This window comes from Eublepharis macularius, chromosome 16 (genome assembly GCF_028583425.1).
Source record: "Eublepharis macularius isolate TG4126 chromosome 16, MPM_Emac_v1.0, whole genome shotgun sequence".
Classification (NCBI taxonomy): Eukaryota; Metazoa; Chordata; class Lepidosauria; order Squamata; family Eublepharidae; genus Eublepharis; species Eublepharis macularius.
Window position 1 is genome coordinate 33,513,287 of NC_072805.1, and position 26,458 is coordinate 33,539,744.

At 46.0% G+C, this 26,458-nt stretch overlaps 1 protein-coding gene across 1 annotated transcript in view; it reads left to right on the plus strand.

The window, feature by feature from the left end:
* The first annotated feature begins 23,719 nt into the window (after positions 1–23,719).
* TSHZ3 (teashirt zinc finger homeobox 3) overlaps positions 23,720–26,458 on the plus strand; it is a 144,389-nt gene continuing 141,650 nt past the window's right edge. Inside the window, exon 1 of the mRNA XM_055000747.1 lies at positions 23,720–23,766. Coding sequence (XP_054856722.1) covers positions 23,727–23,766 — 40 coding nt within the window. The 5' untranslated portion in view covers positions 23,720–23,726. The remainder of the gene's footprint in view (positions 23,767–26,458) is intronic.

Below are 26,458 nucleotides of genomic sequence, written 5' to 3' on the forward strand. Positions count from 1 at the left end.
TGAGGTAGAATCACCCACTAAACTTCATTTCAGGTGGATAGCCATATTGGTCTGCAGTAAAAGAGGCAGATTTGAGTCCGGTAGCTCCTTTAAGATTAACAAAAATTCTAGGACATAAGCTTTCCAGAGTCAAAGCTCCCTTCATCAAATATCTGACCCAAAGCTTACATCTTTGCTCTTTCAGTGAATTTCATGATTGATTGGGGACTTCTAACCCAAACTCTGAGCACTATACCACCCTGATTCCCCTCGTAGATTAGGGAGCAAGGATAGCCATCACAGTCTCATTTATTTTTTTAAAAAATTCTTTCACACTTTTCATATACAGCCTGAGGTTCACATCCAGACATGACCATAGGCTATAGAACACAGTTTTAAAAACACAAATACATCTATATTGTATGGTGATATATAGATTTTTGATCAGGCAAAATATCTGAGAAATTTTGGAGGAAAACTAAAAGAGCTTCAGCTCAGCTAGTGGAATTTCACAGGGTGCATTTGTGAATGTGTGCCTCCCTAAAATGCGAATATGTTTCACCTGGCATGATATTTAAGGCAGATTTGGACATAGAATCATAGGGTTGGAAGGGACCTCTGGAAGCCAGTTTGGTGTAGTCGTTAAGAGCGGCAGGACTCTAATCTGGCGAGCCGGGTTTGATTCCCCATTCCTCCACTTGAAGCCAGCTGGGTGACCTTGGGCTAGTCACAGCTCTCTGGAGCTCTCTCAGCCCCACCCACCTCACAGGGTGTTTTGTTGTGGGGATAATAATGACATACTTTGTAAACCACTCTGAGTGGGCATTAAATTGTCCTGAAGGGCAGTATATAAATCGAACGTTATTATTGTTATTCTCATCTAGTCCCACCCCCTGCACAATGCAGGAACTTCACAACTATCCCCCCAACTGTCCCAGTGACCCCTGCTCCATGCCCAGAAGATGGCGAAACACCTCCAGGATCCCTAGCCAAAATGGCCCCTGGAAAATTGCCACCCGGCCCCAAGGTGGCGATCAGCATTACCCTGGGCATATAAAAAGGGCCACGAAATGCCAGCTTAGACGAAATATCTGAAAAGTGTCAAAGGAAATCTTAAGGATGTAAGAGAAGTTTGTCTGGATCAGTCCAGAATTCTGTCTAATTCAGCATCCTGATTCCGTGCAGTGGCTAATACTTCAATAATGGGCCAAACCTTCATGAATGAGTCTCATCCCTTTTAAAGCTATCTAAGGGCCAAGCTACAAGTGATGAATGACACTTGAACGGCAAGTGTATTTCTCCCTGTTCACTTGCACTCCACTCGATCCACTTGCCCTTCAAGTGTCATTTGTCACTTGTAGCTTGGCCCACAGTGAACAGGGAGAAATACACTTGCCGTTCATGTCACTTGTAGCTTGGCCCTAAGTTAGAAGTCATAATCATTATCTCCTTCGGCAGTGGACTCTATAAGGGAATCACACAATGCATAAGGAAGAGCTTCCTTTTGTCCATTGTGAATTGCCTGTCCATTAACTTCATAGAGTGCCCCTAGCTTCTGATGGTGAAAAGTGCCATCAAGTCAAAGGTGAGTTACAGCACCCCATAAAGTTTTCAAGGCAAGGGATAATCAGGGGTGCCATTACCTGCCTCTGTGTAATAACCAGTTTGGTGTAGTGGATAATAATGGCAGGACTCTAATCTGGAGAACCAAATTTGATTCCCCACTCCTCCACTTGAAGCCAGCTGAGTGACCTTGGGCCAGCCAAAGCTCTCTCAGAGCTCTCTCAGCCCACTCACCTCACAAGATGATTGTCGTGTGGATAATAATAACACACTTTGTAAACTGTTCTGAATACGGCATTAAGTTGTCCTGAAGGGAGGTATATAAATCCAGTGTTGTTGTTGTTATTAACCTTGGTCTTTCTTGGTCACCTCCCATCCAAATATCAACCAAGCCTGGCCCTGCTTAGCTTCTGAGATCTGACAAGATCAGTCTAGTCAGGCCAATCAATTTAGGGTCCCTAGGTTCTAGTGTTATGGAGATGGAAAGTTCTCTTTACCCACTTTCTCCATCCCATGCATAGTTTATAAATCTCTATCCTGCCCCTTTTGGTCATCATGGGTGCCATTGCCTGCCTCTGTGTAGTAACCAGTTTTGTGTAGTGGTTAAGAGTGGCAGGACTCTGATCTGGAGAACTGGGTTTGATTCCCCATTCCTCCGCTTGAAGTGAGCTGAGGGCCAAGCTACACATGACGAATGACACTTGAACGGCAAGTGGATTGAGTGGAGGGCAAGTGAACAGGGAGAAATACACTTGCCGTTCAAGTGTCATTCGTCATGTGTAGCTTGGCCCTGAGTGACCCTGGGTGAGTCACAACAACTTGTAGGTGCTCTCTCAGCCTCATCCACTTCACAGGGTGTTTTGTTGTGGGGGTAATAATACATACTTTGTAAACTGCTCTGAGTGGGCATTAAGTCATCCTGAAGGGCGGTATATAACTCAAATGTTATTACTATTTTTATTATTATAAGTGGAAAATTCCTGTCTAGAAAAATACAAAGCAACAGAGTCTTTCTCTTTTGACTTCCTGACAAAATTGAGAAATGATATAGCATTTCTGAGGTAAATCCAAGTGGAATATGTTGGTGGTGCGTTGAAACAGGCCCAGTATGGGGAAGTCTAAAAAAATGCAGGATTGGATCGTAATTTCTCCTCAACCCAGCAGTTCTGAAGAGCGCTTCAGCTCCAACTCAAAATCTCACCCCCCTTTAACATATTTCCAAACCCCCTCTCACCTTGGTTGCTGTGTGCCCTGAGGGGAGAATACAGCAACAATTCAGTGAAATTATCTCGAATGAGGGAAATTTTTTCCCCTCTCTCTCACTCTCCTGTGGGCTTTCTGTGGAAAAAGAGCATTTAGCCCGTTAACGACCATTAATATGTACCATCATATATTAGTGGGAGTTAATGCGCAAAGGAAAAGACTCAACCTTTCAGTTCATTAAATAAAACAAATTTTCAAAATTGTCTATTTACGATAGTTGGGGAAAGTAGGAGAAGGAGCTAAAGGCTTTTGCCGCAGCTATTAAGAACAGGACGGGAAATGATTGGAAGAGGGAGGGAAATGGTTTCCTTGGAATACGCATCCTAGTGATATATCCAAGATGCCGCTGATCCTCACAAGGAACCTCTTTCAAAATATATTTTCCTTTTATAAGATATCCCCCCCCCTTGTTTAAAATCCCATCAGGGACCTTCTTATAAATGAGGAACTGCATCTCTTGGGACTGGCCCAAGTTGGAAGAAGTGTTATTAAAAAAAAATACATAGCAGAATGCTGAGCAATATAATTAGCCCATTTCTTTCATTTTTTGTTATCTTTTAAAAATGTATAACCAAATTTTAATTAAGCATATTCTCTGGATGTTTGAACTGGGGAAGAAAAGTAAGGAAAAGAATACTCCCGCTGTATTTCCAAGGGATTAATTGTATCAATTTCAGTCTCCTTTTCTGATCTCTGGCAGTGCACATTTGGGGAGGGGGGCAAAAGCATCTACTTGTATACAAAGTAGTGATATGTCTGTCTGTTTGTAGAGGGCGGCAGATACGCACTTCTATCCAGAATCAAAACCTACATCTCAGAGGCGATTTCTTATCACTGTAGAGAAAGCACCTACACATGCCATTCTGCACAATTCTCCTTTGATACTAATCTTTGTGCAGAGGAATTATGCAATGTCTACTGTCAAAGGAACTAAAAGACAGCATGGTTTTCTTTTGTTAGCTTTTTTTGTTGCTACTATTTATTAATAGTTCAAATCTGAAACCATATGCTAAGAAGGAAAAAAAAATTATGTCCCAGTTCTTAATCGTAGGCCCTTTTGCTTAAGTGCAATCTCAGGGCAACTTCTTCAGGAACAAACAAGCTTTGAGGCATAGGTCCACTCTGGTTGCGCATTATGTCAGTCACAGTGGTTAAACTGTCTATGTAGACCACAATCCTTGGCACATTTGGCAATGCGTCATTTCCTTGAAATCAATAGGATTTCGGTGTGCCATTCTCTTTGCAGAGGTTCCAGATATCCACAGTGGTTTAAAAGGAAATGCAGAAAAACCATCAATGAAATATTTTTATTTATATAATTTATAATCCACCTTTCTTACTGAGAATCAAGGCAGATTACGTAGCGTGAGGTTAGTACAATCAATATCAAGGACATTTCCATAAGCAATGCCATAGGGTAAATAAATACAGGCATTAGCAAGAATCCAATACAGAATTGAAGAAATGCTAAAATAGAGCATAAACAATTCTAGGACTGACATTAGACAACACAGAACTACCCAGTAGGATCAAACTTGAAGCACAGGTAGCACATAGGAGCACATACTTCATGCAACAGATGGGGCGTAAGGCAACATAATGGTGAAGTCTATGGTCCCTAACTCGTTAGTGAAGAATCTAAGGACCCCCCACCCCCATAATACAGCCATCCTATCTGAGTAAAAACACCATTTTGAATAATTCAGTTTTGCATCATTTGCGGAAAGCCAGGAGAGTGGGGGCTTTTCTGACCTCCTCAGGCAGGACGTTCCACAGGGTGGGGGCCACCACAGAGAATGCACGTGTACGGGCAGCTGTTGATTTCGCCCATATGCAGGGTGGCACCTGCAGGAAACTGCCATGGAGGAACATAGGGAGAGAGGCGGTCACATAAGTATGCCAGACCAAGGCTGTGAAGAGCTTTGTAGGTGATAACCAATACTTTGAAGTGGTGATAGGTAGCCAATGGAGTAACTGCAGGATGGGGGCGATTCATGCCAAGCAGCAGCATTTTGTGCCAATTGGAGTCTCCTAGATAATTTGGATGGGAGACCTATGTATAGTGCATAACAATAGTCAAGTCTTGATGTTACCAATCTTATCATAGTTCCTCCTGGAGTATACATAGTTCTCCCATTTAAGTTAATTTAGATGGGAGAACTATGTATACTCCAGGAGGAACTATGATTGTGGTCCAGAAAGCAAGACAAATATTTGATTGATTTTTGTCCAAAACCAGGATAGATGTCAGTCAGTTTTTCAAATTTGTCTTTGTACTGCTTTGAAAGTGGTTTGTAAACCAGGGTGGGGAGTAGAGCATCTACTTTACATGCAGAAGGTCCTTTGTTCAGAAGCTGCCAGTTAGAGCAGACAAGATGAACCTTGACGAATCAGTGATCTGATTCAATACCAGGCAGCTTCTCATATTTTCTAGAAAATAAATATCTGTTCTGTTAGCTAAGCGCATTTTGGGGTGAGGCTGTGGCTCAGTGGCAATGCATCTGCTTGGCCTGCAGAAGGTCCCAAGTTCGGTTCCTGGCAATTCCAGTTGGAATGATTAAGTCGTAAGTGATGTGAAAAACCTCTGCCTGAGACCCTGGAGAGCCACTGCCAGTCAGAGTAGACAGTTCTTCTGAAGGATTTCTCACCCTCTGAATGCAAAGCATTGTTCTACCAATGATCCATATTAATCTCCAATGGTCCTGCCTTTTCTTTGGAGCCAACATGGTATAGTGGTAGGAGTTTCAGGCTAGGACCCAGGGTCAGATCTCTGTATAGCCGTGGAATCTCGCTCTGTAACCTTAGGCAGGGCATTCTCTCAACCTAATCTACCTTACAGGGTTTTTGTAGTTAAAATGTGGGGGAGGGGATAATGATGTTGTAAGCCTCTTTCAATCCCCATTGGAGAGAAAATCAGTATATCAATAATAATATCAAATAGCTTGGGAGCTACCTGTGGCTCTTCAAACCACTGTTCCACAATGTGTCATCTGCCCATCTTTCAGGTCGTTTCCACACGTCCTAACGTCACACCACGCTCATGGAACAGGGGCGTCTTCCTGGCGCAATTTTTTAAAAAATTATTATTAATAACAATATCAAAAGTTACAACCATAAACCACCGAAGGGACTCAGAAATTAAACGTAACAAGTAACAAATACCTGGCACAATTTCTGACGTCATTGTGCCATGATCCCATTTTCTGAAAGTTGCAAGTCAGAAATTGTGCCGGGATGCTCTGAAGTGCAGGCCCCGTATCAGGGATTGAACGTGGCTCTTGTGGTTGATGGTAATTGTGAAAGTGTCTTTCTACAAGGTGAAGGGCGAGTACTGGTGATCTAAATAAATGTATAGGCCAACGTTCCACCAATCTGATGATGCTACTGCCCGATGCAATCCCTAATTCCTAACATGGGCCCATCTCAGAATAAAGTCCTGTCCTTGTAAAATCTTGTCGCACTCTCTCTTTTTAATGACATTTAATGACATGTCTTTCTTCCATTATGAGAACACAAGGAAGTAAAGCTAAAGTTTCAGGAGGCATTCCAGCCAGGCACTGACTAGGCCTATTCTGAGCTGTTTATCTCAGCAAAGCTCTCACTTCAGGATGTTTCCCCTTTAGACCATATCCTTGGACCCTCCCTGAACCTGGCACCACCTAGTTCTCTCTGAGGTGAAACACCTGTGTCTGGACTGCACCACTTGAAACCACAGGTGGTGGCTTCTGTGACTGAATGCTTGCTTGCAAGGACAAATCCCTACCCAATCGAAAAGACTTGTCTGATCCAGGCAAAGAAGTTTCTTTGAGGGTTCCGTCTTTTTAAAGCCGTTTTTATGGTCTGCTTCTAGCCGGAGGACTATTTTATGGATATTATTTAAGGTGCTGCTGAATTGTGCTGTTTTTACATCCCTGGCTTGTGTTTACAGTATGTTTTATTATTGATAATATTCACGTTGTTGTTTTGATCATTGTCTTTTTCTTTGTGAGCCGCCTTCAGCAGTTCTCTGGAAAGGTGGCATATAACTCTTCTAAGTGAAAATAATAAATAAAACTAGCATTCCAGAATGAATGCTAAGGAACAATTCACATGTACGTATGTACATACGTTCCATGTTTTATGGCGTATTTTATTATCGATAATTTTCACATTGTTGTTTTGATCATTGCATTGTTTTCTTTTTCTTTGTGAATTACCTTTAGCAGTTCTCTAGAAAGGTGTCATATAACTCTTCTAAGTGAAAATAATAAATAAAACTAGCATGCCAGAATGAATGCTAAGGAACAGCCACATGTACATATGCATGTGCCATCAAGTCACAACCAACTTATGGCAACCTCAGTAAGGGGCTTTCAAGGCAAGTGAGGGGGTTTGCCATGGCCTTCCTCTGCAGAGTCTTCCTTGGTAGTCCCCATCTAGTACTGAGCCTGCTTAGCTTGCGAGATCTGACGAGATTGGGCTACACCATGTTGCCTTCTCTCCCAACCCAAAGGTGGAAGGTATATTTGTGAGGAAGAGCACTTAGCTGTTATCATCCCCTGGGTCTGGTGGTATAGTCCATACAGGGCACTACCACTTCCAAGAAAAATAGGTCTAAAGGATAGAACCTGGGTAAACTGATAATTTGAGCATATGTATTTTATTCATTTATTTTCATTTATAGTCCTCCTTTCTCACCGGGACTCAAGGTGGATTACAAGTACAATCAGGGCTCATTTCAAGGGGGAACACACTGGAATGCAGTTCCAGCAGTTCCCCAAAGAGGTCACATGTCAAGTGGCCCCACCCACCTGACTCTCAGCCATTTTGGGCCCGTTTCAGTCTGGATTGGGGCTGAAACGGCCCAGATTGGGCCTCTGACAGGTGGTGGATCACTCTCCCACTAAGCAGCGGCCCAATCCTGACCATTTTGGGCCCCTTTTCAGTCATTTTCAGCCCCTTTTTGCCATTTTGGGCCCAATTTTGGCCCTGAATGGCCAAGATTGGGTCTAAAACAGACAGAATAGGTGATGTTGGGGGTGTGGCATATGCAAATCAATTATGCTAATGACACACTTCTGGTGCTGTCAAGGGGTGTGGCATATGCTAATGAGTTATGCTAATGAGTTCCTCCAGCTTATTCTACGAAATGACCCCTGAGTACAATAGAACTATTCAGCCAATCAGTAAACCAATTACAGACTCTACTGTCTGAATGATAACAAGATTTGAATCTAACAGCAAAAATTCCTAATAAAACAGCTATTCGATCAGTCAGCCAATGAATTACAAAACATGATAACATTTGAGTCTAACTGCAAGGAATCCTAGTAAAACAACATAAGGCAGTTGGGCTGGGATTGAGGAACTGGAAGGGGGGAACACATTATCCCTAATAGAGGTCACCTCCCAAGCTGATCCAGTACATCCCAGCTCACAGTTTTACTCCTCTACAAAAACACTCTCCTGAACAATTCTGTTTTGCACATTTTGAGAAATGACAGGAGCATGGGGGCCTTCCTAATAGCCTTGAGCAGACCGTTCCATAATGTGGGAGCTGCTGCAGAAAATGTTTGTAACTGGCAGTTGCTTATTTTACCTGTTTTCAGAGTGGCACCTTCAGAATGTTTCGCTCTCATGAGCGAAACTGTCTCAGCGCAACATAGCAGGAGAGGCCACTGTGGGTTCAGTGCCATAAAAGATTTTGTAGGTGATAGATAGAAGCTAAAATTGAGTCTGGTACATAATCAACAACCAATGGAGTGTCTACAAAGTGGACATAATAGGCAAATACTTCTTAGCACCTAGTAAACATTACCTCTGCCTTGTCAGGATTCAACCATTCCACTACAGCATTTAGGCATCGGTTCAGACATATATACAGATGCTTATATGGGACATAAAGAACCCGTGAGTGAGATTGGAACTCTACAGTTATCAGGACTGTTATAGAACAGGTGCTTCCCTTCTGAACAAAATGACCTTTTCTTTCGATCAAGTTACAAAACTCTAAAGGTTAGAGAATGTTTGAAAGGAAGTGAATACTTTTAAAAATGGAGGGGGGAGGAGCCATTCTTTCAGGACTGACTCAGACAAGAAGTGTGAGTAATTATAAGATAATGTTTAAACACATACATTCTTTTTTAGAAACTTCACGTAGAAGGGAATGTTTTCCAAGTACCCTGAGGAATCTCAAAATTATGAATGAAGGCTGCTTTTGAAAAGAAACAAAGACTGCAAAGAATAAATAACCAAGGAAAGGCACCTGCCCCAAAGGTGGTTAATTGCAAATTTAAGTCACATTTCTTTGTCTCTAGTGTACAGAGATGACATGAGAATGAGGAGAGAAAATCAATGGGAGTGTCACATTTTCTTAGTTTCCATGTTGCGTTTGACCTGGACTGCACAAACAGTAGTCACAACTAACAGGGAAAAGGAAATCTCCTGTCCTGCTTTTATCACCCTAATGAGCACAAACAAAATATGTAGAGAAAATGCTTTCTACGAAATTCTGGGGGTTGCTGATCTCCTTCAACTGTCACTGTTACAGTAAGGACAAATGCCAGTTGCTATGCTTCTCGGAGAATTGTTGGTGGGATTGTTACCAACAAAATGATTTGCACTTTCTCATCGCTGCTGATCCCCACTTTTAAATATTTCGCTTCTCCCATGGGCAAGTCCAACCCATGATAATTTATTTTCATGCCATTTACTGTTTCCTTGCACCGAATTTTCGTCTCATAAAAGTATGCATTTTCCAATGACATTTGGGTATCAGCAAATCAGTCTTCTACATTACACATCCAAATTCCTTTTTAGCCAGGCTTTAAACAAAGGGATTTTTATCTTTTAAATAGTCTGCTTCTGGCCCACGGATGATGTTATCTACATCATTTTAGACTGCTTAGTGTGTGTTTTGTGCCACTGTTATGCCCTGGGATTTGCTTGTTTTTTTAATGGTTGTGTTTTACTGATTTTTAAAATTAGTTTTAAGCAGCTCTCTGGAGAGGAAGCATATACATTTTCTATATAAACAAATATGTATAAATACTGTATTAAATGGCATTTACAACCCAAGCCACATGCATACAAGATACATGGATCTAAAAGAGAAAAATCCAAATCCAAAAGAGAAAAAAAGGAAAGCCCCAAACCATTGATTAAAAAAATAAAAAAGAATGTAATAAAGAAATAGAATGGGAATCATTTTTTCCTCCCCAGTTACAACTTTTGCACAGTGAAAAAGAATTTAAAATGTTACCGAGAAAAAAAATAGTTCTGCAATGTTTAGTTTAGCCAATCAAATCCATTTGATTATTGAATTAACAATACTTTGGAAAAGGGGCCTGTGGCCCACTTATTTATTTGCAAACTTACTTTAATTGAATTAATTAAATCAATCAGCTGAGTAACACTCGCACAATGAAAAATGCAAAAAGAGATGAGTTGGATCCCTAATGGAAGATTCGTTGGTTCCCCCACATGTATCTTCCCAGGGATTTTTTCCAGCTGGAACATGGTAGAACGGAGTTCTGGAACCTCTTGAAAACGGTCACATGGCTGGTGGCCCCGCCCCCTAATCTCCAGACAGAGGGGACTTTAGATTGACCTCCGTGCTGCTGAGCAGCGTGGACGGCAATCTAAACTCCCCTCTGTCTGGAGATCAGAGGGCGGGGCCACCAGCCAAATGACCATTTTCACCAAGGGCAACCCACTGAGTTCCACCACCTCTTTTCCCAGAAAAAAAGCCCTGTATCTTCCTATTTTAAGGAAAAGTCCTCTCCATCTTTGAGCGATCTCAACATGCCCTCCTATGGATCCTCTCAAGAGAGGCAGGAGTTGTGGTACCCTTTATTTCAATGCATGAATGTTAGCAGCAGGTCCTTCAAAAAAAAAAAAAAGCAGCGAGAAAAACTGATTCAGCAATTAGGGCTCTACGAACAGTCTTTGTGTCCCATTCTACCGGCTGATGACCCACAACCTTAACAGGAAATACTGGAGGCTGAACTTGGGTTCTTTTGCATGCAAGTATGTGTGTGATACTACTAAGCTATAACCCCAACACAGTATGAGTAGGGGTGCTGATTTTGATCCCCTTACATAGATGGAGATTGTAGATTGTAGATGGAGATCGTCTACACTGGATCCTGGAAACATCCAGCCCAGGGAGTTAAGTGTAGTGAGGCTCCATGGATCCATTTTGAAGTGATACTGACTTGGAAAGCACTTCCCTGGGCAACCATGTGTGATTAGTTTGCATAACAGAGATCTCTAGCCTTTGGGAGTATTTGGCTGAAGTGCTAATTTGTTTATTTACTTGAAACATTTATAGCTCCCTCTTTCTTTCAGATAACTAAAACCCAAGGCAGATAACTTCAATAAAAACAGTGTTACATGCAATTATTGTAACCAAAAGTAAAAACAACCGTAAAAAAGACCAAGGGACCCACAGGCTAAAGGCCCTTCTAAAGAGTTCTATGTTTGTGGCCCTCTGAAAAGTCAAGGGCCGATTCCAGACGGCCCCCTGCCTCGCGAAACGTCGCGCGTCGTCGCGCGTCATTGCGCAGAAAACGCGAAATATCACGTTTTCTCGCGCGAGTTTTGCGCGACGTCGCGCAAAACTCGCGTGAGAAAACGCGATATTTCGCGTTTTCTGCGCAACGACGCGCAACGACGCGCGACGTTTCGCGAGGCAGGGGGCCGTCTGGAATCGGCCAAGGTTTGGTATGCACATCTTTTAATTTCCTTTGGAACTAAATATGGTTGGCTGCTCTTCATGGGTTCCAGTACACTTAACCTCATGCAAAAGGATCGCTAACCTGTGCCAGCGAATGGCTGGAAATTAGTTAGGGCTTGCTTGGGGAGGGCAAAGTTTGGAAGATTTGATGTCATATAATCCATGAAAATGGGGTAGACTATCATGGAGGATGTGACATCCTTCCAGGTGGAGATTTAGAAGTTGTGACAGGACTTCTGGGTGACACTCTAGGAATCCCTCCAATCTCTGTGACCTTTACCATCAAGATTGGGAGAATTCCTAGAGCATTGCCATGGATGCTATTCATCCTCTCCCCATTTTTTCCCACTCCTCAAATCATTAAGGGTGGAGGATTGCCCACTGCTAGCAAAGCTACATGAGGATATGTCACCAGTGTCATATTTGAATTGGCTCATAAAACTTACTAATATTTAATGCTCTTTAATATGTATGGTTTCACTATGTCAAGAATCAAAGACTCTTTCTCTGTCATTATCTATATATAGGGCAGGGACATGAGACAGTTGCAGAGCATCTGCTTTGCATTGCAGAAGGTCCCAGCTTCAGTCTTTGACTTCTCATGTTTTTACACCTCTAGAATACATTTTAAACCCAACCTTCCTTGAAGGAGCTCAAAGCCGCACACGTCATTCTCCCTTCCCCATTTAACAACTCCATAAAGCAGATTAAGTTGAGACTGTGTGTTCCTAAGTAAGCTTCATGCAACTGCAGAGAATGCAGGACTCCAGGATCCCGGTGTGATGCTCAAGAACGCCTCCACTGACTGTTTCCTGTACATCATTTCAGGGTGTCCAGCTTCTGCAGCCGAGGATGTTTTTTGGTTCAACTATTTCTTACACACATATTCCCCATCTTGAGCTTTGAAACTTGAGCCAGTTTGGTGTAGTGGTTAAGAGCGCAGGACTCTAATCTGGAGAACTAGGTTTGATTCCCCGAATCCCCACTCCTCCACTTGAAGCCAGCTGGGTGACCTTGGATCAGTCACAGCTCTCTCAGAGCTCTCTCAGCCCCACCCACCCCACAGGGTGTTTTGTTTTGGGGATAATAATAACATACTTTGTAAACTGCTCTGAGTGGATGTTAAGTCATCCTGAAGGGCTGTATATAATTTGAGTATTGTTATTGTCGTCATTGTTGTTGTTATAAACTCTTCCTTTGACTTAAGCCCATTCCATTGTGTTCGTAAAACATATGCAAATGTATTAAAGCACAATGAGAATGGGAAATGATGCAACTAACTTTCTCAAAATAGCAGTGTAGCACTTTGCGGTATATAACAGTTATATAATATATGGGACAATCATAAATAAAGTTACACCCTTCCATGCCCATTGATTTCAGTGGATTTAGAAAGGTGTGAGTCTAGATTGCACCAATGGTGACATTTTCTCTCTGCATGTCATGGTCCCCTTGTGGCAGGAGGGCGGCTTGGATTCTCCCCTTAAGAGAGGTTTGGTACCTAGACACCAGAAAGAGAACTCTTTTTTGCATGGATCTCAAACATCTCACACACTAAATGTTGCAAATTAAAACAGAGATAAAGGAATAGCTATAGTAGCTGGTTCGATCATTGGTAACCCAACTGTGTGGTCCCGTGGTGGAAATCTTCACCTGCTTCATTTTTGCTTGCCGTGCACCAAAGGAGGAAGTGACTTGGCAATGCAAACACAATCTGTGCTTTGCTATGGCTTTTCCCCAAGAAACCGTAGTTTTATTAAGGGAGTTGAAAATCCAGTTAACTCTTTCACTGAACTACATTTCCCAGAATTCATTAGGGGACCAATTTCAATGAACAACACAACAACAACAACTGTACTTACATACCACTCTTCTAGACAGATCAATGCCCCACTCGGAGCAGTGAACAAAGTCAATGTTATTATCCCCGCAATGCAGCTTGGGAACTGGGGCTAAACACGCCACCTGCAAAGCTCAGGGCAGTAGTGGAATGCAAACAGACTGCCGGTTCACTGCCCAAGCACTTAACCACTATGCTACAGGAGCTCTCTAGCATAAAAGACCAAACCTTCAAGTTTCTGAGGGCCACATAATGTCTTCAGCACTGTACTCTTTCAGTTTCTCCTATCTAATATCCAGTTTGCATCAAGCCCACTGGGAAGCCAAGAAAAAGACTAACCTTTCTGCTGAATAAGCATTCAGTATTCATTCAGTCATCTCTGTTAATGGGCAAACTATTTCCCCCCTTCCCCCTTCAGTCTATAGAATTTCTATGAAAGCATGATGTAATTTGCAGTTAATTAACTCATCAAATCATTGTTCTGATTAATCAATTAATGTTTTCAGACCCAACTGAGCCATTTTTTAATTCCTTATGAATAAAGTGGGCCCTTTAATTCATAAGGCAGTGGTGAGCTGTTGAAGTGAATGACAGCCCCTCTAAGTGATGCTCTGGAATAACGTACACGGGACGCTCCTTCAATTACAGCCTGAAAGCTCTAATAGTCATTGATTTGATTCATTCATTAAGTTCAGATTAAAATGTTGAGTTTACAATCAGAACTCGGCCATTGTAGGGAAAGGACGAGCAGTACTATTAAACTGGGAAGCACCTGGGACTAGTGACAAAACAGGTGTACCTCTGAGTTTGTGCAGAGTATCTTCCCTTCATCATTGACTTAAATTAGACTTAAATTGCAAGTTTTTCAGAGCACCGAAGAAAACATTACATCCTGCTTTTGTCTGTGGTAAATAGGTTGTGCAGGTTAAGTCGGTAGTGGTTCAAAAACCTGCAACACCTATTTGACCAGAAGTCATAAAACAGTGGACTAAAAGGAATTACAGCATACACACTCAACAATGATAACTTTGATGTAAATTACTTCTTTATATATAAAAAAATGAGTCATCCAACCCTTACATCTCCGAGACAGGTTGAGAGAGAGGAAGGTTTGGCCTCTTATTCTGAGAATTAAAAATAGCTAATGCCATTGTCCCAAACAATCCCTGTAACGCCCTTGTTGGGGGCACCATCTGCAAAGGGACTTTTCCCAATTATATGTCTGGGTGATGGAGTACAGAGTGTTCAAGGATTCATTTAGAGTTACCGAAGGAGGGCAGTGAAAGAGGCAGATTTTCTCATCTCTTCACTGGACAGACAAGCTGCGCTTCTCGAAATGCTCATCTTCTCACTGATTATTAAAGGAGATGCCCCCCCACACATAGCCCTCTTCTGCATGGGGCTACCTTATCACTACTTCCACTCTTTAAAGCAGAACTACGATAAAACACCCATAACTAAAATAACAGTGTTCAATCCGTTACAAGCAAAAACAGGTAACCCACGCCTGGGGAAGCCTTAAATAGCATTACTAAAAGGATTTTGCTGGCAGAGCCAGGTAAGAGCCCCCCTTGCATCCAAATTATATCAAACGTTTTGCTGCTTTCCTTACGTGTGGTCAATATACTCTGCCTTCTGGAGCATTCCTGTCCTTTCCTCAATTTACCCTAGAAAAACAAGAGCCACGCGAGGCCACGCCAGATGGGCAGCAAGCAAAGAAGCACCGACAGCCAGGATTTGAGCTTTGGGTTAAACCTCGTGCTCCGCTCCTACAGTGCAATCCTAAACAGAGTTAGGCCCTTCAAAAGACTATTGCGCTAGAAAGGCGTAAATCTGTTCGGGATTGCACCGCTAACCCTGTTGCAGTCCCTTAACAGTCTGCTGAGAAATCAGTTCCATTGAGCCCAGAGGGGTTTACCCCGCAGCAAGAGTGTTTAGGATTGCAAGTTTGTGGACATTTTAAAACTTGACTTTTTAAAAAATGAAACCGGGGGCATTTAATAAACTCCTTGGAGATGCAAAGCCCCCCGTGCAATCAAATGATAATGTATTTATTTTTAAAAAATCGGTTCACGATAGATTCCGGGCGTCCTAAAGAAGAATCCCAGAAATGTTGGTCAAGTTTTTGCTGAATGTGCGCGCAGGCACTGAACAGAGCAAGCGAACAAACAAAAACCCAATCCCATTTATGCAAAAGATTTCAGCCAGCAAAACTTCCTAAGGCTGTATGAAACTGACTAATCTCTCATGACTTAATATAAATAGCATTTGCTGTCGCCTCTGGTGTCTGCCCCCCCCCCGACGGTACCCCCGTGGCTGGGCCAGACATGAACTTCTTTGCATCCACGCAACAGCCAATTGTTTCTTGGAGGGGGGCAGTTTTCTCCATCTCTCTCTATCCCTCGCTCCCCTTTTGCAGGCTGACAAAATGCGAGCTGGTGGCAACTTCCCAGGCTTTGATGGTTGCAGATCAGCCTGCAGAAGAAAGGAAAGCTACCTTGGACGTCAGGAGGGGGCCGGAGCGCAGAGGGCCTCGTTTTCCTCTGGGGAACCGGTGGAGTTGGGTCTTCAAAGAGTACCAGGGTCTCTGTAGATTGTCCCAGGTAGAACTGTTGACTTGGGCAGGGGGGATAGAATGGCCAACAGACGTAGAGACGAGCACAGGTTCCTGTTAGGACAGAACAGAGAATCTCAGCCGGCGCAGCTTTTCAGCGAGAAGCTGCAGCGGTGGGAATTCCCTCCTCCGAACAAATCTTAAAGGTACAGGTGTCTGAGAAGGCAGCTCTGACTCTCGAAAACTCATGCCCAGGAAATCGAGTTGGTCTTTAAGGTGCTACTGGACCCGAACCGAGGTCCTCCTTGGAGGCCGGCTGCCTTAACTGCGCTGTTGAGAATCGCCTTCCTTCCCAGCCGGCATGTCTTTACGAGAGAGGGTGGACTGCACGGAGAAAGAGCGGAGGCAGGAAAAGAGAAGCAGGGGGTGGCATGTGCAGGGGTCTGCAGTCCCGACGGAGTTGTTTTAACTACTCAGAGATACTCGGCTTTGGGTTTAGGATTCGGGCAAACACCTATCAAGGGCCGAAGCGGAAAGGGACAAAGGTCAAGGCGAGGCCCCCTCTTCTCTCGATGCAAAAAAAAAAAAAAGGTTTGAAAGTTCAGGATACCTCTGGTGGCTCGCTAATCATTTTGTTCCCCTTTTAAAAGAAAGCTCAGCTACTTGGTAGTATGAGATTTGTTCTCAGATCGCTTTTTATTTACAAGAGGAGCCGGGGGTTCAGGGATTGCAATCACATTTACTCCCATGTAAGCATGCCAAGGGTTCTGGGCGCAAGGATAGAGCCCATTAGTACAGCTGACTCGGCCAGCCGTGGGACGCCCAATTAAAGTCCTGGAGCGCCTGCAACTTAAAGCACCCGCCTAGCTAAAATCAGGAGGGGGCTTGGACATGCAAATAGGTATGAGGAGGATCGGATCCCGGAGTGGCAAAAAAGGGATTTAATGAAACTTTGCGCCCTCTCCCCACCAACCAAGGACAGCAGAATTTAAGGGACGCGGGGGAAAAAAGAATTTAATATTCATATTTTTAAAAACACCATTTAGGCAAACCCGACGTTTCTCTCTCTAAAAATTTTAAGAGGGAGTGCAGTTGTTTTATAACAGAAAATGTGGCGGCGGGGAGTTCAGAAACTTTATAGAATTCGCTCCCGAACAATGGCATTTGGCGGGGGCCCACCCCTCTTTCAACTGCGGGTTAAAAATGCGTTAAAGTTTCAGGCTCGAAATTCCGGAGCTGCCTTCTGTCGAAACTGGATCGGTCCTTGGGAGAATTTGCAGAGCGCATGTTCGGTTCGTTAAGGGCACATCGAACTTTAGTACCTGGCAAGTTCGCTCACCCAAACAATTTATATTCGAGTAAAGATTCTTAACTGGAAAGGAACAAAGTTTTCCGAAAACAGGCATTCTGGGGTGCTTGGAAGTCGCAGGCAATTTCCAAAAGATTTTCACCCCCCTCTCGTAAGAGTTTTGCCACTTTTCCAAGAGTCCTCCTCTCTCCCTCCCCCGGCTTCCCAAAATCCCGATAAAGATTTCTAATACTTTGGGGCTGCTTTTTCCAAAATCGTAGGCTATTGTGGCAAAGGGTCAAAAGGGAGCTGTGCGTTGAGTCTTGCGGAGCCCTAACAATTAAGTTTCTCCAACGCACACGCTAATTTCTTTTTTCCTCCCTTTGCTCTTAATAAAGAAAATGGCAGGACTTTTAAAAAAAATTCTCCCTTAGGGAACGTACAATTAAACTGGCAGTAAAGTCAGGAGGCAAAAATGAAACCAGTTGTTGCTTCATTTGAGAACAAAAGCAATTTTGCCATCTGAGAAAAAGTGTTGTTTAAAACACTAGACAAGAGGGAGAAAAACTGGCAAAGTAGTATATATACTATAAATCATTGGGGGGGAGGGAGTGTTTAGTCTCTCTAAGGATTAGTACATCTTTCCAAATAATAAAGATCTAAAGTTTCTTTGGAAGATGGCAGTAATTAATTTGCAATCTAAAACCCTGAATAATCTTCTTCCATAGAAAACTATGACTTGTTCTGTCTCGAGTGTCTGTTTTTTTTCTTTTGTAGAATTTTTACCCGTTTGGCATCACCCCCAGGCCTAAACTCTCCCAAGATTAGATTCAATTGCCCCTGCCCTTGATTTTCTGGTCAGTTTCCTTGCTTCCCAGTTTTGCAAGAGGCCTAATTTTTTTTTTTAAAAAAAGTACCTCTCCTTAGGTGAACTTTTAATTCATTCTTCTTACGTTTTCCTCCCCTCCTCCACACACACGCACAAAAAATGGGGTTAGCCAAAGCGTTTGTGCTTAGAGACTCAATCGTGGGTGTGTGTTTTTTTTTCAAAACTGAACGTTACTGATAGTCCATGGGAAAAAGGCAGAAGGTTGGATTCTCCTGTAGAGCAACCAAGTGGGAACAAATCAATATCAGTCTATCCATGCCCAAATGGATCGTCAAACTCCTTTATTTAGAAGAGCCGATAGATCATAACAACATTGGCTTGGCCTGGAAAGGAGGAAGGGGAAGCTATGTTTATGATTGGTGTTTTCGGAAAGGTAGCTTCCTCCTCTCATTTTAAAATTGCCGGAAAGCTTTTCTCCAGCGTTAATGCCCAAAATTCGAATGTTCTTCCCCCCCCCCCCCTTTCAAAAACACATTTCTTTAAAACCAGCCAACTTTTCATGACGTTGCAAGGGAAAATAGAAGACTGCTTAAAACAGGTAGCTAAGAAGGACAGGACACAGGTCCTGTCGTCCCCCCCGCTCGCCCCCCCCAACTTTGTTAAATAAAAACAGGTCTAAAGTAATATTAATAACTTTTAAGTCTAACAGAGGCGATTCTCTACCGGGGCTGCCTTTCACAGCGACAAGACAGGGTTTCTCTGAAATCTGCTCTGTTTGGCAAGCAACCGAGTTCGAAATCTTTCTGGACTGCTGGCAGTCAAGCGTTTTTAAGGAAGGAGGGGGGGGGTCGCTTTAGAATGTCTGCTGTCACCTTTCTCTTGCAAAAACCGAACCCCTTGTCGCCCTGAACGATTCTACGGCTTGCCTATGATTCACTTCCCACAGCTGGTCTTTCCTGAGAAGGCGTAATAAAAATATTGCAATGGGGAATAGAGAGTCTATTGCGAGCGCGCTCTCGTTTGCTCTTCCTCTGTTGTGAGTCTAAAAATAGACGACAACCTTTGCGGGACTGATTAGGAAAAAGAAACTCGGCGTAGTAAAAGAAGCCCTCCACGTCAGTCTTCTCCCCACCCAAATTTCGTGCCCCCTGCATGCACCTTGCGGATATGTAGACACCCCCAATTTAAGAACAAAGAAGATCTGCCAGACCCGTACGGAATGAACTTTGGGTGCCCCCCTACTCCGCTTCTCTTTTCCTCCTGCGTAAACTTCCTTGCCTCCTTCGAGCCAGCCTGGACCACATGGCAGCATGCAGATTTCCATATAATAAAAGGATGGGGTGTGTGTGAATGTGAGCTGTGAGTGTGAGCAGATTGGGTGAAACGTGTGTGTGTGTTGGGGGGGGGCATGTTTTTTGGGAAATGTAGGCTTCCAGAGAAGTCCCTTCGCCTAAATTGACGTCAAGCCAATTTCCAGGGAATCGAAAGCTCGCCACTAAACAGGAGCGTGAAAGTTTGTATTGGTGACACCAATGCTAATTTTTGTGTCTCTTGCAAAGAAGAAACTATGAATTGTTCTCTTTAATACGCTGACTGGCTAGTGGAGCTGGTGGGGAGTCTCCCGAAGACATTTATCTTCTCCAGAAAACATCCCTCCATCACCACCCTGGTTCTGTAGCTCTTCCTACATCACTCTTTTTAAAGATTGCCCGGTCTCGGCCACCGCCCACCCCCTTAAGACACGCAGAGATTTCCCCCATGGAGAAGCGTGAAGGTTCCTCACGCTGAGCTCTGGCTCCTGAATCGTCCCTCCTGAATTGCAATCCTGCGTTGCTCGCCTTTTAAGATCAATTTCTTAAGATTGCAACGTTTGGACAATAAAACCTGGTCAATTTCCTAATTTTCAAAGGGAGGAGGCGAAAAGTTGGGGAGGGAAAGGAGTTTGGAGAAAGTGAGGCAAATCCTCCTTATCTGCCCTCCCTCCTGCCCGAAGCTGCGTGGAGGTTTGCAAAGCCTTCGGTGCCGGAGTGGGCTCTCCTCCTCGCCGCTCAAGCTGCATCAAACCCGCGAGTGATTTGTGTGGCGTCTCCGGGACTCTGTCCCTTCTCTTCTGTTGTCGTCGCAATGTGCTTTCCGGGTGACACTGACGGATGCGCCAATGGCGAGATGGACAGATGTTAGGGCGGATCTAACGGCATGCGAAGCCAGAGCAGCAGAGGGAGCGAGGGAGAACGACCCCCAAACCCACCCCGGCGGCATGGAAGTCTTGCAGGCGCAAAGGCGCACGCACAAGCATTCGCGCAGGGGAATTTTGGAGAGCGGGGAGGGGGTGCTTCCAAGCGGATCTGAGCGCTCTTTACGTGGCCGGATCCTGCCCCAGGGCGGAGAAAAATCAGCAAGCCCCCCCTCTCCCTCCCTCCCAAGAAACCCCATCAATGAAATGGAAGCGAGAGAATCTGGCAGGCGAAGAACTCGTGAGAACTCACCCTTCTTTGCTCGTGGGCAAGAGGAATAATTGTGGGCTCCCCGTTTTCAGTTGCAAGTGTCCGAGGGCTGTGCCAATATTCGGGGGTTATTTATTTGTGTGTGTTGCATCCTAACGACCGGCTGTCTTTAAAAACAAAAAAATAACAGTAACAGTAACAGCAATACACACGCACATATCTATAAAAACTTTCCTGCGATTTTCTGTAAAGGAGAAAATAGCATTTTAGGGAGGGGAATAGCATTTTCCCCTCCCTGCAGCCCGGCATTCTAATAAGAAGCGAACATCTGCATTGAGTGAGCGCTTGGGAGAGATCCCAAATCTTGAAGAAGGGAAGCGAATGGAGACCCTCTTAAAAATAAAAATGTTACGTTTTTTTTTTTTTTTAAAGTGAGATCATTCTTTTGCCCCCACCCTTAAAAAAGGTTACATTAGGGAGGGGTGGAGGGAGATCCAGGAACATTATTTGCTACTGATGTTTGCTGCTCTCCTCTGAAGTCAAGCATCTGGGTCTTAAAGGCGCCTGCCTGCAATTTGCCGGAGCTGTTATTAAATCTCTCCCGGCGACACAAAGGAAAGCAGGAGGGAAAGAAGGAGGGGGAGAAAAAGTGCAGTTGGCAGCCGAGAAGGTGCTTCTGATGCATGTTCATAAAGCACTTGAAACGCAGTTAGAGTCCATCCTCCCCACCCCACCCCCCCCGCCCGTCCCCTGCCATACCTTATTGCAAGCCAGGAATACCCAATCGAGCCCGCAGCGCATCGATTCGCCAAACGCTCCTGGATTCTTCCACCCCCCCCCCCAATCTCTCCCACCAATGAACTTGGACTAGAAGGGAGGGGGAAGAAAGCTGATTTTTGAAAAAAGTACGTGCATGAGTGTGAAGAAGAGCGTCTCGCAGGCTGCCCCCCCCCCGCCACCCCCCCCCCCCCCCAGGACCACGATCCGCCAGCCTTTGGAAGTGTAAGATTCGCGTGAAGATTTGCAAGCGAAAGCGACTCAAACTAAAACCAGAGAATCGCATCTTTCCGCTGAGAAGCGCGGCGGACGGGAGACCGAGGAGCGAGAGACGAGGGGAAGTGGAGTTCCTCCGCGGGCCAGGGGATCCGAGGAGGAGGGCTTGGATGTCCCCCTGGCCACCTACAGCTCCAAGGCCCAGGGCAGTCCGGGGAGTCGGTGCCGGGCGGTGCGGTGGCCTTGCCTCGGCCGCAGGTATTTGGAATGCAGGCGGGAGAACCGGGGCTTGGGAGGGGGTGGCAGGGCGGGAGTGGCACGTGGCGGCTGGATCCCGGGGCTGGCTTACTCTCTTGCAAGCCTCTTGGAACGTCCGCGCAAGCCGGAGCGTTCTTCCCAGAGAAGAGTCCAGTTGGGTGGGCTCTGAAAGTCTTCAAGTATCGCCATAAGAGGGGGGTGGGGTGGAAAGGCTGCCGGGTAGTGCCACCCTCCCGTCAAAGCCTTCTTCCTCTTTCCATCCTGCCTACCGTCAGGGCCTGGATGTTGGCTAGAAGGCTCCAGGCTTGGGGGGGGGGGGTGGAGTATCTGGCCCACGTGAAAGACCTCTCCAAATATTTCTCAGACTTGACTGGCGAGGCTAACCTGGAAGACGCTCTTGTTGCAAGCCAGGGACAACCCCCCCTACCCCGTCTCCCGGCTAACTTGGAAGTTGACGGGTTTATTGGGGTTTCCGAAGGGGAAGGCTACTGTGGAGACCCCTGGCTGTAGGGTTCCCTAGTTATTGGGGAGGGGGTCGAAGGGAGAACTTGTGGGAGTTGCCAGAATAAGATTCTCCTAGACTTGGGGAGGGGGCTGGAAATTGCTTTGCCAAGGGTCTCTCTTACCCCTGGATAGCTCCAGAGACGAATTTCCCCTTTTGTTTGTGAAGGGACCCTTGTGGGAGGGGGTTTCCAGGAGATTTCGAGACTCCCTGGAAGTCAGGCGAATTCTGGCTTGCATGGCGGATTCCTCACCCATGCACCCAGCTGGGATCGCACTGGGCTGGGGTGAAGCCCGTGCCCGCAGCCGGGGTGGTGCCTTCAAGAGGGGGCCAGCTTTGCCTGATTCTGCCTCCTTCCCTCCTTCAACGTGCCTGGGATCTGGCCTCTTTCCAGTGCGCCCCCCCCCCGCCCTGTGCTGCCCAGGGAATCCCCCCGGCTGGGGAGGCGTCCAGAAGAGGCGGGCCAGGCAGCCCGGAGAGGGGAGGGTCCGGCTGCCGGAGAGGCAGCAACTTTGCCGGGCTGCTCTTCCTCGGCGGCACCAGACTCGGGAAGGGGGGGGGGAGGAGGAGGAGGAGGAGGAGGAGGAGGCGGCGCCGAGGGGGCGGCCGCTTCCCCCTCCCTGCTTCCCCCTGGCGGCCCGCCTCGCTGGACCCCCCACCTCCGTGCTCGGGATGCCCCAGCCGCAGCCGTCCAGCCTGCTGCTGTGGAGCGGAGCGGAGCGGGGCGGGCCGCAGGCTGGCAGGAGGCGGGACCCTCCCCCCGCTCCCCTCCCCTCCCCTCCCCTGCTCAGCTGGAGGGGGATCCCGGCTCGGCGGCCGCCCCCTCTTCCTCGGCGCCCAGCCCCCGGGGCGCGGCTCCCCTCTCCCGGCTGCCCCCGTCCCCCCGCGGCTGGCCGCAGGAGTCACGCCGCCCTCGCCTCTCTTTCTCCCTTCCAGCTTCGCCTGTTGCCGGAGCGGCTCCTCTCCAGCGCCGTCGGAGCGCCGCCTGAAGCCCCGCGCCGAGAAGAGCGCGCCCAGCTGCATGCCTTGAACCGGAGAGGGGGCGCGCAGCGCGGGGGGCGCCCGGCCAGGCTCGGCCCCGGCCCCGGCCCCGCCGCTCGTCGAGGGTCTCCTCCTCCTGCTCGCTCCTCCTGCGGGGCGATCTGTCAAACTCGGCCCCCTCCTCCCTCCCTCCCCCCCTCCCTCCCTCCCTCCTCCCCGCCTCCTCCTCCTCCTCCTCCCGTGCCAGCAGCAGCAGCGGCGGCGGCGGCGGCGGCGAGCTCGGGGCTGTCCTCTGCGCTCCCGTCTCTCCGCCTCCTTCGCCGCCTCCTCCTCTGCCCACACCGTGCATGCCCAGCAGCGCAACAACAACAAAAAGCTCGCCCCGCAGCCCAGCCGGGAGCAGCCGCTCCTCCGCCCGGAGCCCGGGGGCTGAAGCCGCCGCAGCCTTCCAAGCCGCCCCGAGCCGCCCGCCCGCCTCCCCTCCCGGCGCTGCCAGCCGACGCGGCGGACTCCACCATGCCCAGGAGGAAGCAGCAAGCGCCCCGGCGCGCAGCAGGTACGAGCCCTTGGCCGCGCCAGGCGCTTGCAAGCGGGGCGGGGGGCGCGGAGAAGCTGCTCTCGCCAAGCGGGCGAGCAACTCCGGCTGGAGACGGCGGGTCCCCGCTTATTTGGGGGCTTGGGGTTAGGGAGCAGGGTGGGGTTGGGAAAGCCGTGTGTGTGGGGGGGATAATCTGACTTACTTTCTGGGCAGGGGGGACCAGGGGCGCCCCTCGGCTCCCTTCTTCCTAGTGCCTCAGGAAGCAGCCCGTAGGCAGAAGTAGTTTTTTGCTTTCCAACAGACTATGCTTAAGCACCGACTCTGCTTCGACCCGGGGACTTATACAAAGAGGGGCGCTTGGAAGAACTCGGGGCTTCGTGCCCCCCCCTCCCATCTGTTTTTTTCCATGCACAGGCTGCGATTTAAAAAAAAAAAATTCTTATGCCCTTGGAGGTGGCCACTCTGCATTTTCTGGTGCTCCCCTGGAGATGCCTTCGCCCAACTTTATCCTTTTTTGCCCCTTTGCCAAAGGGCGAAATCCCCACCGGTTCCTTGGGCACCTTTAATCCCATCGATTTATCCATTTCCCACCACCCAGTGACTGTTCTGTAGCAAACAGATTTCTATAACGCTTATTGTGACACTTCTAGAGTTTCTTTCTTACACTTCTTTCGGGATGAGGGGGTCGAAGAGGCCATTTTATTCAGATCAGGAACATGAACTCCTGTTACCTTCTGAGAAGAGGATTTGGGGGGTGGGGAAAGGTCAGGGTCTGGAAAACACCCCCCCCCCAATTCCTCCTCCTTAAAAACAAACAACATTTTTTTTTATTTTGCAGTAATCTTTAGCTAAGGGTGGGCGAGGATATGGTCTGGAACAGAGTTTCCTTGGCTTGTTGCCATCCTTGATTTGATGGCTGATTGATTGCCTGTCACTCGGTTGCCTTTGATCTATTCATTCCCAATAAACCTCAATAAATCACTTGCCATGGTAACGCCAGACTCCATATGACGTCACGCACGTGGCTTGTCAACTCTGCTGGGTGTAACTTTTAGAGCTTTCTGGTCTGCTTTTGGTGGGGTGGCATAATGCTTACTTGTACCGAGACTGGAGAAAGAGGACACCTATTTCACTTTATGGAGGGTGGTGGTGGAGGAGGTAAACATTCTATGCATGCAGAATGAAGCACCCATCCTGTAATCTTTAGGATGGATCTTTAATCAGAGACAGAAGTAGTTTTTTTGCTTTTCAACATACCATGTCTAGTCACTGACTCTAGAAGTTGATGCTTCAATGCAAAGCAAGGTGTGCAGTTTATTAATACCTTATTTTCAAAATTTGCTGGTTGACAGAAGCCATGCCTTGAGTGCCACAAGTCTGATTTTTGTAGGAATTAATTTTTTTGATTTGGTCTATTTTTGTGATTAATTTTCCACAAAGCAAAACTGTGGCTTAATTGCCTTTCTTAAAAAAACAAAAACGATAGGAGAAACTGCTATCTTTCCTGCCCTAAACTCTTTTATATTCTCCTGCAGTGGAAAACTTAAAAAGTTTAGAAAGTTTCTGATTATGATAACAGATTCTACCTGATCTGTTATCAACACCTTTTAAATATTTGGTATGCGTGAAAAAAAAAATCAAATCCCATGGATTTAAAACTTTTCCTAGTCTAAAAGGAAAAATGGTTGGAGCGTAACCACTTTTTAAAAACATTTCAAGGGAAAGTGAAGATCTTTAGAAAGTCACGGCCTGTTCTTTGGGGTTAAACTAAGATTTGAATTGGATACTCTCATAGCAAATGTGGGGGGGGGGTAGGGGGGGAGTCTCCAGTCCATATGAACTTGGCCTGGGCCTATGTTTTCTCATGAGATGCTGGATTTTAAGAGAGGGTTTTCCTTTATCTGTGATATGCCCAAACATTTTTTACAGCATGTGCTATAGTCAGCAGATGGGAAAATCTCTGTTGGTTTTCCGGGGTGTCTATGATTAATATCTTTTGCAAATATTACCTGATCCCCTTTTTAACTTAGGGTTGCAAAGGCAATTCTGTTTGTAAAGGTGATGGAAAAGAAAAGGAACTTAAAAATGTAGCGGGATAGCTAAGAAATATTCATTAACCAAAAAAAGAAGGAGGGAAAAAAACCCCACGACGGCAGAACTAATAGGAGATGGAAGAATGGGTTTGCTCTATCAAAATGACCCGTCAAAACGACTTTGTTTCATATTTGATTTAATTGTCTCTCTCCTGACAGGCACATTTATCAATAGCTTAATGGTCAATCAGAACTTGGCAGAGTGAGTGCTTTCATTCTTTCTCATACACTTGCTTTTGCCTTTACTTTATCAAAATGCCTTCGGCTAATGGATATAGGAGGTGGGGCATGCAATGAATGAATCCCTGCTTATTTTAGACGAATGGGGAAAAATGAGCTTGATAAGTGCCTGAGAACAAATAAGTGAGGGTATTTTTTTAAAAAAAAATTAATTTAAGTGCAGCTGAAACTTCATCTCTCTCTGCCACACACACCGTTTTGGGTTCCCAGCTGCAAGTCAGAAGGTTCCTGACTGCCTTTGTGGCATGTGGATGACAGATAGATCAGTTTGTACTGATAAAGCAAAAAATGTGTGTCTGTGTGTATTTGAGGGAGGACACACACCCACTCAGATGCCTCACTCAGGAAACCCAGTCTCCAGCAACCTTGAGAATACT